A 13689-nucleotide genomic window follows, 5' to 3' on the forward strand; every position below is an offset into this window, starting at 1 on the left:
AGCTGCTGCAAGAACTGGAGCCAAATGTGTATTGATGGCCCAATATTCTTGACAAAATGTCCAAAACCTGGCGAAAAGATTCAGTTAACCTGTTTACAAAGCTGTTCACCTACAACAGCAACAAGCACGACCATCCGGGCCCACTCCGACTGTAGGAGTCTGTAATGTCTGACCACAGCTTCCCTCCTGCTAACACGAGCAGATAAGTGAACTTGGTATTTGTTGGTTGCTTAGGCAGCACTGAGCCGTCACTCCCGTCCCTGCTGTTGTGTCGCTGCTGCTGGTTCACAGAAGTGCCGACGGCCCGAAATCCCAACAGCCCCGTCTGCACACTCTGCACTTTCACCCGCTGCCTTTGTGGGTCAAACACTGGGGACAAAATGGAAATTGCTTAGCACAACAACACGCAAACAAGTCTCTGTGGGACCCCGACAACAAAACACGTACTTCATCATCCCTTAAAACACATCAGTCACAGCTGGGGGTTAGACTGACGCAGGTTTCAAGGCCAACAGCCTCGTGTGAAAGTGTTTAAAGGAACATTTACAGTGAGATCTACGGATGAACACTAAGGCTAAATATCTAAGTGCAATGTTGCTGACTAATATTGAAATTCAAACTGTTCTACAAACATGTTTGGCTGTCATTTACACTCGGCAGCTGGAGCTTCCTGTCTGAGACAGACGTGTGATCATCTAGATGGCGTATGTAGAAACAGCCATGCTAGCAGCTCTGACCGGCTTACTTCAGCACAGCGGTGCCTTTTAGCAAAAATAGGGAAATCGTTTTGACCTCATGGTGGCGCTAGAGGAGACAGCGCGATTCATCCTCTGGGGAACATGAATATCTGTACAAAATATACAAGATATTTGAATCTACTTCATGCAGAAGATGTTCAACACTGTGAACTCCTGCATCAGTCTGAACTCTTGTTTAAATGATGCACAATATAACCAGACGGCAACTCAAGCTCTTTCACTTTTTTTTTTTTATTTTGTAAGAATTATTAAAATGTACAAAAAGACAACAAATACAACATAACAATATATTATCTGAGACTGGCTGTGTGGTTTTTTCTCCCTCTGGTCAGGTAAAGAGAGTCAGTGGTCAAAGTGAGAGAGCAGCTTCTCCACGCTGAGGGTCGTACAGGAAACACAAGGGAGGGACGTTTTCTAACGGGGGCTTTGCCAAACAGAACAAAATATTAACATTAATGATAAAAATTAAAAATAACGCGGTGAGCGGCTGACTGAGAACCCGCCGGGCAGGAAGAGACATCCAGCACGCGATGGAGGGACATCTTTGTTGGCGATGTTGCGAACCGCGACAGCGTCAAATCAGACGAACACCGTACCTGCAGGGGGCGCTGAAGCTGCTCCGTCTACAGCTGCTCCGTCTACCACGCAGGCGCCGTGTTCGCCAGCCGCCGCATTCGCCTGAGGAGTGAGCAGAGGGAGCAGAGTCAACACAGAAAAACACAACAATGGCTGAAACACTTCAAAACTACAAGTTCCCACATCACAAAAACACTAACTTTCATCATTGATTAATCTGTTGATCATCTTTCTAAATCAATCAATTCATCATTAGTCTATAAAATGCCAGATAATTGTAATAAATGCTTCTCAAAATGTTGCGGAGGTGTAAGTGACGTCTTCAGAAGGATATAAAGGCTGCATCTGAGAAGCTGGAACCATTAATTGTTTTAATTTAATTCACGACAATTCATCAATGATCAACATTATTTGCAATTAATCTAATTCAATCAACTAATCATTTCAGCACTTCTTAAAATGACTCGTTTTGTCTGCTCAACTGTCCAAAAGCCAAAGACAGTCAGAGTGCAGTGATACACAGGAAGCAGAGAACGTTTGGTCAAAATGTTTAGTGTTCAGTTTCTGTCGATCGACCTAATTAATAATTAATAATGCTTTATATTGGAGGCCCGTAATTTCCTAATAATTTCGTGGAATGTTTACTGGAAAGAACCGTGTAATTAATTTTTAGTAGAATAGTGACCAGACCTGCAACGATTAGTCGATTAATCAATCACTGATTAATCACTTGGAGTCCTTTTTGTAAAGACAAAATGCCAAAATTCTGTCTCCAGCCTCTCAAATGTGTTTGTTTTCTGGTTTCCTTCTTCTTCACCAAATATTTGTGGGTTTTGGACAAACTTTGTTCAACGACGTCACCTTGAAGTCTGTCGAACATCCAGCCGACACTCACCTCGTGTTTCTGTCCTGATCTCTGATCTTCTTCTCCATCTCTGCGTCTGTCAGGGTCTCCAGCAGGGGGCACCACTGGTCAGCATCACCTGTGTTTCTAATGGCTATCTCCACCGTGGGCAGAGGGTTCTCGCTGCAGAACACAAGACAAGAAACACTTCAGCTCGACTTCACTGCGACCGCTGATCAGCTGAAGGTTCAGCTGTGATTCATGACACTCAGATCGGATGGAGTCACTTCTTCCCCCGGAGCTTCAAAGACGGGACACCTGACATTGTTTCTGTTACAATAACTAAATATTATGACATGTAACTTAAACATTTATCACATTTTTGACAGCATCATGAGGAAACCAAAATCCTGACTTGGCTGATATTTTAGGAAACACTGCGACTCAAAGGAAAAAATAACTGAAAGACGTGAAAACAAGCGTGAGAAGCGAAGACACCTTCGATGAATACATGAACATTCACAGAGATTCTTTACACCACTGAAGCCAACAGCAAGTTCAGCTCTGTTCAATCTTTGCAAACATCCAGTGATTCACGGTCAGGAAAATAAATAAAATATTTCTTCCTCCCCAGATGTCCAACTGTGACAGAGATCTGCTGTCTGGGTTTTGAAATATTTCATTACTTCACATCCTGAGAAACTCAAAGTGAGACAGCTGACTGTCGGCTACATTTCACCCACAGAGGAGCCATCAGAGCAGCAAACGCCAAACAAAGACCTCGACGTAACCTCGCTCAGCTTATGAAGACACGACAGGAAGGAGAGATCTGCTGGTCTACAGTCAGAAACTGAAATGGAACAACACGCTTCAAGACGCCCACAGGGGAGAGGTCAAAGGTCACAGTCATATCGCCATGGCAACAACATATACAACAACAGAGATGTAACAGGACAGAGATTTCCACACTGTTTGTTTCTGCAACTCCCAAAAGATGTTCAAATCCAGAAAATTATCCAATTCCCTTTTCAGACTTGTGTAGACGAAAACATCAGATCTATGTGGAGCGATGAGGAAGACTGTAGCCTTCCTCACATTAACACATGAAACTAACATTGTGTTTTCCACACAACGCCTAATATTCACAGTGGATGAAAACGTGCATTTATTCACATTTTCCTTTGCCAGTTTTCTGGAAATTCAGTCAAAATTTCCTCTATGTTTGGTTGCAAACTTGGCTACAGACTCTTTCAGGTAAAGAAAGCATACGTCAACCTAAACACAGACTACTGCTTGTATATTATCTTTACTGGTAAGTCTTGAAACTCTACCGTTGAGTGAGACTGGATCTGGTACCGGATACCGTCCACACAATAAAAAGGCAGCCAGGATGAAAAATGTAAGCAAACACACTTTCAATCCCACACTTTGCTCTGTGTTTGTGAGACTGTACCTGAAGGCGTACGTCCTCTGGTGCCAGCTCAGCTGACCGCGGATGCTGTAGGCGATGGTGGTGACAAACTCGCCGCCCAGGCCGAGCTCAGAGCAGAGCTTCAGGGCAAACTTCTCCGGAGAGTTCTCCCTCTCAGACATGTCCCACTCAAACTGGTCCACCAGAGAGATGTTCCCAACATGGATGTTCAACTGGAACACAAAAACATTTAGTCAACGGGGGAAAGAGACGGCTGATAAGTCACTCGTCTGCACTACAAGTTTAAAAGATACTCAGTGTGAGCTACTGGCAGTGTCGAGCGTCACCTTGATGATGACCCTCTGGTCCGCCTGGTCCTCCAGGATGCTGTCTGTCGGATAAGACTCGATCTGCTGTCGGATGGCGGAGGCGATGGCGGGGACGAAGGCCAGCGGGTTGAGGTCCAGGTCGTCGCAAAGGATCTCAGCAAACATCTCAGGCGTCATCAGCTTCTCTGGAAATTTCAAAAAGAAGATGGTGAAATTTTCCAATACGGATATTATAATTCTCTCTTCAAGGCCACGAAGCCTTTGCTTTGATACCGTAGTTTTCTGAGCCAAGAGGAAAACGTTACCGTTCATATTCCAGGTGAAAGCGTCTCTGAGCTTCTGCCCCTCGATCTCCATGTCCAGACGGATTGGAACCAGAACTTCAGACTGAGTGGCGTTCTCATGGATAACGGCTGGATCGTGGTCGTCAAAGCTGGGCAAGAAAAAACACACCGGGCACAAACTTACTGACAGCAGCTAAAGTTATACGCTGCACTCGCTGTAGGTCAATGTGCTGTAAATACTGTAACTACTGTAAATCTAAAACTCCCAAAACCCGATGAGAAAGTACTTTTTGTGAATAACGTCACGGTGCAATTCTTCCCCTTTGATAGATCACAGTTAGGCTTCACTATTAACGCAAAATGATGATGGCTCATGTGCCTGAAATCTGGATTTATCGCTCACTGTCGAGTTAACTGTTGAGTGTTTGTGATACTGGGATTAGTGAATGGGTGAACAAAAGATTTTGGACAAAGCCCCCACGTAGGTTCCTCTTCTCACCACAGTGGGAAGGTCCTCTTCTTGTCTCGGCCCAGTCGGCTGCGGTTGATGGTGGTGGAGCAGGGCACCGCATCCAGGTGGTGAGAGCTGTTGGGCAGCGTGGGAACCCACTGACTGTTCCTCTTGGCCTTCTGTTCCCTGGTGACAGACAAAGACACATGGATATGTGACAATCATACATAATGAGATGGTCATGCACTAAAGTTAATCATTTTAGGTTTCAATTGTGTCTTAATCGACAACCAGAGTCACACTGAGCTGAAGAGGAGCCTTTCAGACCTTTTTCACCAGCTGCAGACATCCTAAAGTCTACGTCTATAAACCTTCAGATCGAGACTGTAGTGGAGGTACCTGAGGTAGGCGGGGGGCTCGGTGCTGATGGAGACAGCTTTATACTTCTCATCGTTTCCTTCGAGGATCTCCTCGACCTCCGAAGCCTTCAGCAGCGTCACACTGGTGGCCAGCTGAGTGTAGCCGTGATCTGGACGACAAGAACAAATCAACACAGTAACCATGAATGTGGGACTGATCATCTCTGTGTCAAACTGTGTATCCTCATCACAACCCGAAATGAGATGTTGTCAACCTCTGAAGCTAAATAACTGCATTTAATCACCAGCGTGTAGTTTTACATGACATGCTTACATCATTTTTAGAGTTCATTAGTACATCAGCACTTATTGCATATTGATGAACAGATGATCATTACATTCTTTACACTCCATAATTCAAAAATGTGACTGGAAAACTGATTATTACTGACCATTTGAACTGTAGTTTACTGTGTAAAATTTCTTTGAAATTTGTGGAGGATATATTTCTACATAAACCGACCAACTCGTTTAACTGTTCCAGGGTGAATATTTTCAAAACAATAACTATAAATTATTATTTTTATTTTAATTGACAGCTGTTTCTTGATTTGTTCTATTCAACAACCGTAATCAGTTCCTTCATATTAGGGGAAACAGATAGTGACGAAGATCCCTCCTCCCAGCTGTAGACGTGTCAGGACTGCACTCTACTGACCGTGTGACGACTCCACTATTTTCTTGCGTTCTTCTACTGATGCCAGTTTTCTCCATAATGACGGGTATCTTTTATACAGGGAGCCTCTAAACATACGGAGGTAGTTTCCCACCTGAACACACACACACACACACACACACACACACAAACAGAGACACAAAGAGAGAATCAAGAAACATGACGGCAGATCACTTTGGCTAAACCAAGATTTTTGGTGATAATCAATAAATCATCATAAGTCATTTTTTGTGGATTCCAGTTTGGCAAACGTGAGTATTTTCTGGTTTTCTTATTCTTCTTGGAATGATAGTAAACTGAATATATTTGGTGTTTGGATTGTTGGTTGGACAAATTGCCTTCAGTGCCTTACATTTTATGTTCTTCTGGACTATTTAACTCCAGTATGATCACCTACAGATTGTACAGATTGGATCTGTGGACTGGACTTATTGTTGATTGAACTTCAGGTTAAATGGCATTGGTTGTGGTTGTAGTTGTTGGTGGTTTACTGTCCAACCCTACCACACAGCATGTAGATTTTAGGATACATGTTTTGTAGAGTTAATCAAAATTCTGTGACCCATCACATTAGAATTTCAAACCTTTTATTACTTACTTTATTTGATAGCTGTTACTAAACATGGCGCATGTGTAGGATTTAAATAAGGTCACACATTTTAACAGGTGTGATTTTTGTGTACCTATATTCAGTTTCTGCCATCACAGCTATCATTCTATGACCCTAGCTATACGTTAGAACTACATAAACTACTACGGGGCGGCTAAGAGTCTGATAACGTTAAAGTACTGTTACAGCTAACATATATATAATATAATAGCATGAGAGGGACCATAGTCACGTAACAAAATACTGGAGAATAGATAGTGTTATTTTTTCTTCTTACAATTGTATTACGGTGTATGCTAGTTTTCTAAGTTACATAAGGATGAATAAAGCAGCTTTGGTTTGTTTAGCGCAGGATAAACACCGTTAGCTAGCTAAGTGTTTAACGTTAGCTATCGTTAACTCAGACGAAGTAAACCGGATGAACCTCTGGAGAAGGACGAACGTTTCAGATTAAACTTCATTGCGTTACATCAGTATATAAATGACTATGTTTAATCCTAGCGGATATTCTCAGTTAAATTAACAATAAACCCAAAATAAATGAATGAGTCTTCGTGCGCCGTCTTCCCTCTCTGCTAGCATCGTTAGCCAGCTAGCTAGCTGCTAGCGGACCGGCTGCCAGGTTAAACGATACATCGCTGCCAAATAAGTATATCATTAAAGTAACCGTTTGTTAAGGAGATGAAATACTAACCTCCGATCCGATCATGTAAAAGTCTCCATCCTCCTCGAGCTGAAATTTGACCGGTTTTTGTCCAAACGTCTTGCTAAGCGCCATACTTCAATGAAATAACAAAGCTTTGTGCTACTGCGCAGGCGCGAATGACAATAGCGTCCTGTCGCTGAGAGATGACGTTACACTATTGTGTCAATCGACAAATTAATTAATAATCAATGATAAACATATCAATCTGACTAACAAACCTATCTATCAAAGTAAAAGTCTTTATCTATACATTTCTAATATATAACTTTGTTACTCTTTATTTAAATCAAATTATAAAATCCCCATCTATTGTAAAATAATTATGTTTAAGTTCATTTCAACAAAATTAATTTTAACTAAATCTGTTTTTAATGTATAATATAAAATTAATTTATTTCATGTGCAGTTTTTTGTCCAAAAGTATGTAATGTAATAAAGATTATAATAATTTACTCTGTTTTTTAGGACAATTTGGTTCAATTTGCCTGTAAGAGGGTTAGGGTTAGGTAAGAATCCACCTGCCAGTCAGTCTGGAATCATACAGAATCCACCTTATCCTGTATTTCTATAGGGATGTATAAATACTACAGACCAACAAAGACCAAAAGACAAGACTTTTATTATATTCTATTATGTGTGGAGATTTTATTTTAGCTTTAATATTTGTGTGCATTTATTTCACTGTGTATATTGAACATTTTGACCATCAAATTCCTTCTAGAGAAATAAAGTTTCATCTTAACTTTTAGCACTTTGCATATTACAGATATTATTACATTATAATGCTTGCAAAGTCTGATTATGATCTTTGACGATCAGTGTAGGATTATAGTATAACATCCACATTAATTACAAAAGATCCTTTATTATTTAAGCTCTCTGTGCGTATGTTAAATAGAAGATTCAGCCCAAGATTCAAATCCAGTTTCATGCGACTGTACAATTTACTTCAGTTGTTGATTCCCATCTCAGTTCCTTAATGTTTACACAAAGGAGACGATAATAAAAACAAAGGAGTCTCTTTACTTTTATAAACTTAATGTTTATTCGTATATACATGAATATATTAATCTATAACCAAGAAAGGAGAGAATGTACAATGCAAAACAAAATCTCTATATACAAATCAATAAATAAACAAAGACATAATCAAGGACAGTTTTGTATTCTACATCGGTTTTGTGTTCTTGGGAAAAGTAGGAAAAGTAAAACAAAGAAGAGACTGCAGTTAGAAAAAGTTCTGAAATCCTTTTGTTAAAATGGAAAATGGCACCCGAGCACAGTTCAGGGGAACAAAACAAAACAAAAAATTAAAATTAAAACACACACACCACGCCAGCTGGTTTCCAGTTTTTAGTATTTTTTTCTTGTAAACGCAGCCTTTTTGTTCAAACTCGCACAGAATCAGGTCAAATCACAAAAGGTACGTCATTGTCAACACGGGCTACGACGACACACAGACCAGTCCAACATCAGCACATAAAACGCTCGCCGGGTCAAATTCATTTAAAGTTCCACTCATGTGCACAATGTTTACGCTCTCAGAGAACACAAACACAGTTAAAGTCGAGACGGAGCTGCTGCAGAAACTGTGTTCGACCGGGAAAACAAGGAATGACTGGAGCAGGGAACAGACATTTTAATGAAAGGCCTGATAGTATGAAAGTTTTTATTCCAACCAAACACCAAAGAGGAGGAGGTGATGCTGCGTTCAAGGTATGTCTGGAAAAGTGAACAGCTGTTTCAGGAAATTACTTTTTCTTTTTCAAATGAACCTAATTATTTGTGAGCTGTTTTTAAAAGATTTCCCTCTTCAGTAGGAACCAGTGAAGTCAGAGATGAACGAACACATGGGAGTTGTTGACAAATCTAATCCATAATACAGACACTGCGGTGCATTGAAGGTCCTGTCGCAAACAAGTTGCTATGAAAGAATGGAGGAGGAACTCTGATATATCACTGACAGCAAATGTCTTTAAACTCTGCTCTGTCGGGTTTTCACCACAGATTTAGAGGTTTTAAAGTGGTTATCATGAAACTCGGCCAAAAAGACAGAAAAATATCTTCTGGTCTGGTGTAGAATGTTGAGCACCAGTGAGAGGAAATACAGTCATAGGATCAAAAACTCATGACACTGCGGACTCACTTTATTAAAGACGTTCTGGATCTGAAACGTCGTTAATAAAGTGAGTCTTTGTTTCCTTGATAGAAGAGTTTGGTTGGAATAAAAACCTGGTTTATGGTTAATAACTGCTGGTTTCAACGGCTGAGACGCTCCAGTTTCGAATATTTGCACATTTGGCAGCTGTTTGATCCTGAAAGACATTAAAACATGAAAAAAAAGGACGCTAAATTCATGAAAGTGTGGTTTCTATAACAGCTTCATCTGCAGCTCCTGACAAACGTCTTTGCTTCAAGTTTCTTGGACGACAGTCTAATTCTCCACAGGGAAATGGGTCCAGACAAATTATTTCAGTGTTCTCACCCCTTTTTTTTTTGTTTTCCAGAAAAATGCAACAACAGTAAACATACAAACTAGATTTTTTTTTTCACTGTGAAAAGGCAGAGGACTCATCTGTTAAAAGCAACCTTTTTCTCTCTTTCCTTGTTATTTTTGGCACAAGTAGGGTCAAGCCCGCTGCCTTCGCTGCTCGCCAACAAGATGAGCGAAGGGCGGATGTTCACTACGACACCATTAAGGGGGAGCAAGACGTTATTCTTTTAGTTCACAGTGCTCGACATGACATGGCGCCGAAGAACAGGCAGAGGGCAGAATGAAAGGGTCAAAGGTCACAGTGTTCAACAGCGAAGGATTTCACGCCACAGTGGCACGAACAACATCCACGACAGCCGGACGACGTGCCTCCTGCCACTCGTCACCATATTGCTTTCGCAGGGTTTTCTATTTTCTTTTTTTTTATGGAGGGGGGGGGGGGGGTGGGGTTCTTCATTCATTTGATCTTAATGATAATTATGAACTTCATGCAGATGAAAATAACAAAAGAAGGCAATACATGGTCGCAGTGCAATCCAGGTGAATTTAGTGTTTTGTTTGCGGTGATATGAGCAACTCAGGAAAGATCCAACCTTTGATATTCAGTCAGTACTCGTGAAGTGTTTTTGGTGAATCTACTTTCCATTGATCACTGGCTTCCTACATTTCCCAGGATGCTATGCAACAGCACTACAACAGCAAAACCAAAACCAAAAACGCAAAAGTGTAAGAAATGCTTTAAACAGTGTGATTATCTGCTCTAACATCAGCCGCAAGCTAGTTAGCATGTCTGGCTAACTAGCGTACGACCTACAGTAATAACCGAGTGTTACTTTCAGGGCCAAAGAGCAAGTCATTACACTTTAGGTTAAATCCTGTCCACGGCTAGCACATCCACTGTGTAGTATTTCCCCCACTGTGGAAGCTGGTCCTGGATGCTATCAGGAGCTTAGGCTAGCGTTAGCTGCTCTGTCCTGCTGTTTATAGGATTTGGAAAAGTTTACACTCCTGCAACCCAGTCCAATGTCACCATCAGCTAAGCAGCCAAACCAAGATATGCATTATATGAAAATCGTCCTTGTCATACTTATAATACTACGACTCTACCCTTCAATAGAAGGAAAATGCCTTTTCTTTAATTCCATGTCTTTTACAGGGATCATTAGCGCGTGAGGGTCGATCGAACCTGTTAGCTTTAGCCTCAGTCAGTAAGCATGATATGTATGTCGCGTAAGTGCATATTTAAGACACTTTTACAGGTTCTTGTTTTTAAACAAGTCAGCAAGACAAACTCATGACGCCAAAGTTAGCTTCATTAGCTAGCTGGTGCAGAGAGTTGGAAAATTGACCTCTATTTGTAGTTGTATGGAAAACAACTTCTTATGATTTCTTATTGTGTTTCCATCAGAAATAGTGTCAGACCTCCTGATATAAACCTTAGGGAGGCGTCTGAGCAGCGACACTGGACGTTTGCTATTCGTCACGTCACTAATATCAGAGGCCTGGCCAGTCTCAGTAGCTCTCCCTCTAAGATTGCGAAGGCGATGCTGTGATCCTGATGTGATCCTGATGTGATCCTGATGTGCTGTGATGAGGCCTGTCCAAGAATCTGACAAAAGGAGCAAAGACCCCGGACCTCTCTGCCTGTCCGACCGCCACCTCGAATGCAAGCAAGCCAAGTTGAGAACACCCCGAGGACGAAGGGGCAGAGGCCTCCAGCCTCCTTGATAAATCTACCCAGCCGCCGCAACCGTCCGGGAATAAAAGAGATACCGTCCCCGAAAATGGAAAGTACATCACCAAAAAACTGCTTCTCTAAAACAGTGACTAAATGTTTTAGGTTGGATTTTTCCTGTAAAGAAACAGATGGTGGGCAGCACAGAGAGGAGAGAGAAGAGTTCGTTCCTTCATGTGCAGTTTGGCAGCATCACCGCCGTTCATCGGGGCTCCTACGCACAGCCACATTCAAAACTCCACATTTCACGGCCTGATTTGAGGAGCTTTGCCGTATTTTGACAATTTTTTGGACTAGTTTGCCAGATCTGGAAATAATCAAAACACTTTGTGTCAGAGAGAGCCCAGAGAGGAAAGACTCTGCTGTCATCACCGGCACGTCAAACCGCAGAAAACGTCCTGCAGGATGAATCAGAGCGACTCTTCGGGGGCGACTGCAACACACAAGTCTGTCATGGCACATTTGGAAAGTGGTTACTAATGGATGTGAAGGATGGTCCGCCATGTTGGAAGAACTGAGCCACTAAACCAGAGTCCATCGCTTCTTCAGGGTTCAACCAAAACATCAGTTTGCTGTTACAGGAAATTTTGAATATTGTTCTTTTGTGAGATGATACAGATCCTCACTGACCAGAGAGAAACCTGTGAATCTGACAGAATATCTTCTTTTTGTTGCTAATTTTATGTAGCTGATATTTCTTTCCATAAATGTCTATTTTTAAGTGTCTTAGATCAAAGGTTTCAGAGGCTTTTTCATGGATAAATATTGAATGAATTGAGTATACTTGCAATTATTATGGTCAGATTTAGTTATATTAAGTACTCACAATAATAATAATAATCAATTTGAGGTTTCACTCTGGTGTATGGAAGCTGCAGAAATTAATCAGCAACGATTTTGGCAATCGATTAAGTCATTTTTCACATTACTTTTTGTACTTTTTCTACTTTAACAGGCCCTTTTCACTTATTCTGACATTTCATCGCCCAAACGATTAACAGAGAAAATGATAAAACTAAATATTCGTTAGTGTTCTTTATGGTAATTCAAAATTATGAGTACATAGTATTTTTCTTTAATCTGTTCTTTTCCCTTTTCCTGGCAGAAATGGGCTTCTGTACAGTCGACTGTTTGAAAGATTAAACATCATTTTCTGAAAACAGCAAACAAACGCGTCATTAAAACGTGTCACTCGGCAGGTAAGAAGAGATGTTTCGGTCGTCTTCCAACATGGCGGCCGGCGGTCAGGAAGAAGAGAAAGCAGTGAAGTGCAGCTCGAACGACATCTTCAGAAGGATAATTAGCAGCACCATATCAGAGCAGAGAGATGCAAAAACAATGTACAAAGCAAAATGAAAAAAGTGTTGATATCGTGACGAGTCTATTAACAAAATCTCATGGTCCATTTCAAAAGAATATACTGCACAGTTGGTGTTAATTGATATATACACTGTTTTTGTTGTTTTCAGCTCACTTGTTCTTCTCTCAGGAACGTTTTCTGTCCCAGTCAAGTGCGATCGAAGGACTGCCGCATCCTTCGCGGTGTAGTGGTTACCGTTCGTTAATAAAAAAAAAAAGAAAACAGTGGCATGTGATTCATGGCTGCGCCCACTGGATTTTGACACCATGTCTTCATTTCCAGACTACTTGACCTTTTGTTGGTTTTTTTTTTGTAACATGGCAGCGTTCAGAAGTTCAGATCCTTCGTTCCACGTCAGCGCCGCTGGTGTTAAAATGCTGAGACGAGTCCCAGCGTCCGAAAGCGAAACGTTCGGCGCTGCCGTCCCAGAAACACTGTCGACATCAGGAACCCCGGGGCGAGACGGTAAAGGCGGCGGTACACTCACAACAAAAGTTCCCTGAAGAAATAGAAACACATTCGAACACCCAGCTGTTACACACATCTGTGTTTAACCGCTGTGGCTTCGTATTGTTCGTTTATGTACACTCCGTGAAGGAGGGGGCGTGCATGAAGACCGGAAAGTAAAATACAGGGATGAAGGCTGCCGAGGGACTTCAAAAAATATTTTATCGAAGGTGCAAAAATCCTCTCAAGAGGCTTGAACAAAAAGAGCTGACCAAGTGATGGTGTAAACAGTTGTAAACAAAAAGTAATGGACCAGGAAATTAAATGGATCTGCTTCTCCACAAGTCAGCACAACCAGTAACGCGAAGTTCCACACCGAGCGGAGGCTGATGGAGAGTTCCACGAGTCCAGCCACCGAGCAGCTGTTTCTTTTTCCCACAAACGGGTCCTTTTTGTTGTCATGAACTTCTTTACCAGCGGGCGTTTCCCGCGACAAACTCAGCCTTTTAAAGTCCTCGGAGGGTCCTGATGATGCGACAGCTGTTACTAAGTGCTAAGGTGCTCCTCTGCTTTCTGCTAATCCACAGAA

The 13689-nt window shown here is 41.6% G+C and overlaps 1 protein-coding gene across 2 annotated transcripts; it reads right to left on the reverse strand.

Annotated features, from left to right (window-relative positions):
• Positions 1 to 975: 975 nt before the first annotated feature.
• Positions 976 to 7150, reverse strand: smarcb1a (SWI/SNF related BAF chromatin remodeling complex subunit B1a). Of its 2 annotated transcripts, XM_070903981.1 has the most exons (10): positions 7053 to 7150; positions 5731 to 5842; positions 5053 to 5182; positions 4702 to 4839; positions 4224 to 4351; positions 3937 to 4103; positions 3632 to 3822; positions 2230 to 2361; positions 1355 to 1436; positions 976 to 1182 (listed from the first exon to the last, which is right to left on the reverse strand). In XM_070903981.1, exons 1-9 carry the CDS (start codon positions 7134 to 7136, stop codon positions 1397 to 1399), a joined length of 1122 nt encoding a protein of 373 aa, XP_070760082.1. In that variant the 5' UTR covers positions 7137 to 7150; the 3' UTR covers positions 976 to 1182; positions 1355 to 1396. The 2 variants fall into 2 exon arrangements, with proteins under 2 accessions (XP_070760082.1, XP_070760081.1); XM_070903980.1 differs by having other exon boundaries at positions 976 to 1436.
• Positions 7151 to 13689: the final 6539 nt, after the last annotated feature.

This window comes from Enoplosus armatus, chromosome 4, assembly GCF_043641665.1.
Source record: "Enoplosus armatus isolate fEnoArm2 chromosome 4, fEnoArm2.hap1, whole genome shotgun sequence".
Lineage (NCBI taxonomy): Eukaryota > Metazoa > Chordata > Actinopteri > Centrarchiformes > Enoplosidae > Enoplosus > Enoplosus armatus.

Bases quoted from the DNA above. Each gene is read 5' to 3' on its own strand.
- smarcb1a (XM_070903981.1), bottom strand. From the start codon at position 7,136: ATGGCGCTTAGCAAGACGTTTGGACAAAAACCGGTCAAATTTCAGCTC. The intron at 4,840-5,052 runs GTACCTCCACTA...GTCTGTCACCAG, and splicing joins GAGCCCCCCGCCTACCTCAG to GGAACAGAAGGCCAAGAGGA. The intron at 3,823-3,936 runs GTGACGCTCGAC...TTTGTGTTCCAG, and splicing joins ACCAGAGGGTCATCATCAAG to TTGAACATCCATGTTGGGAA.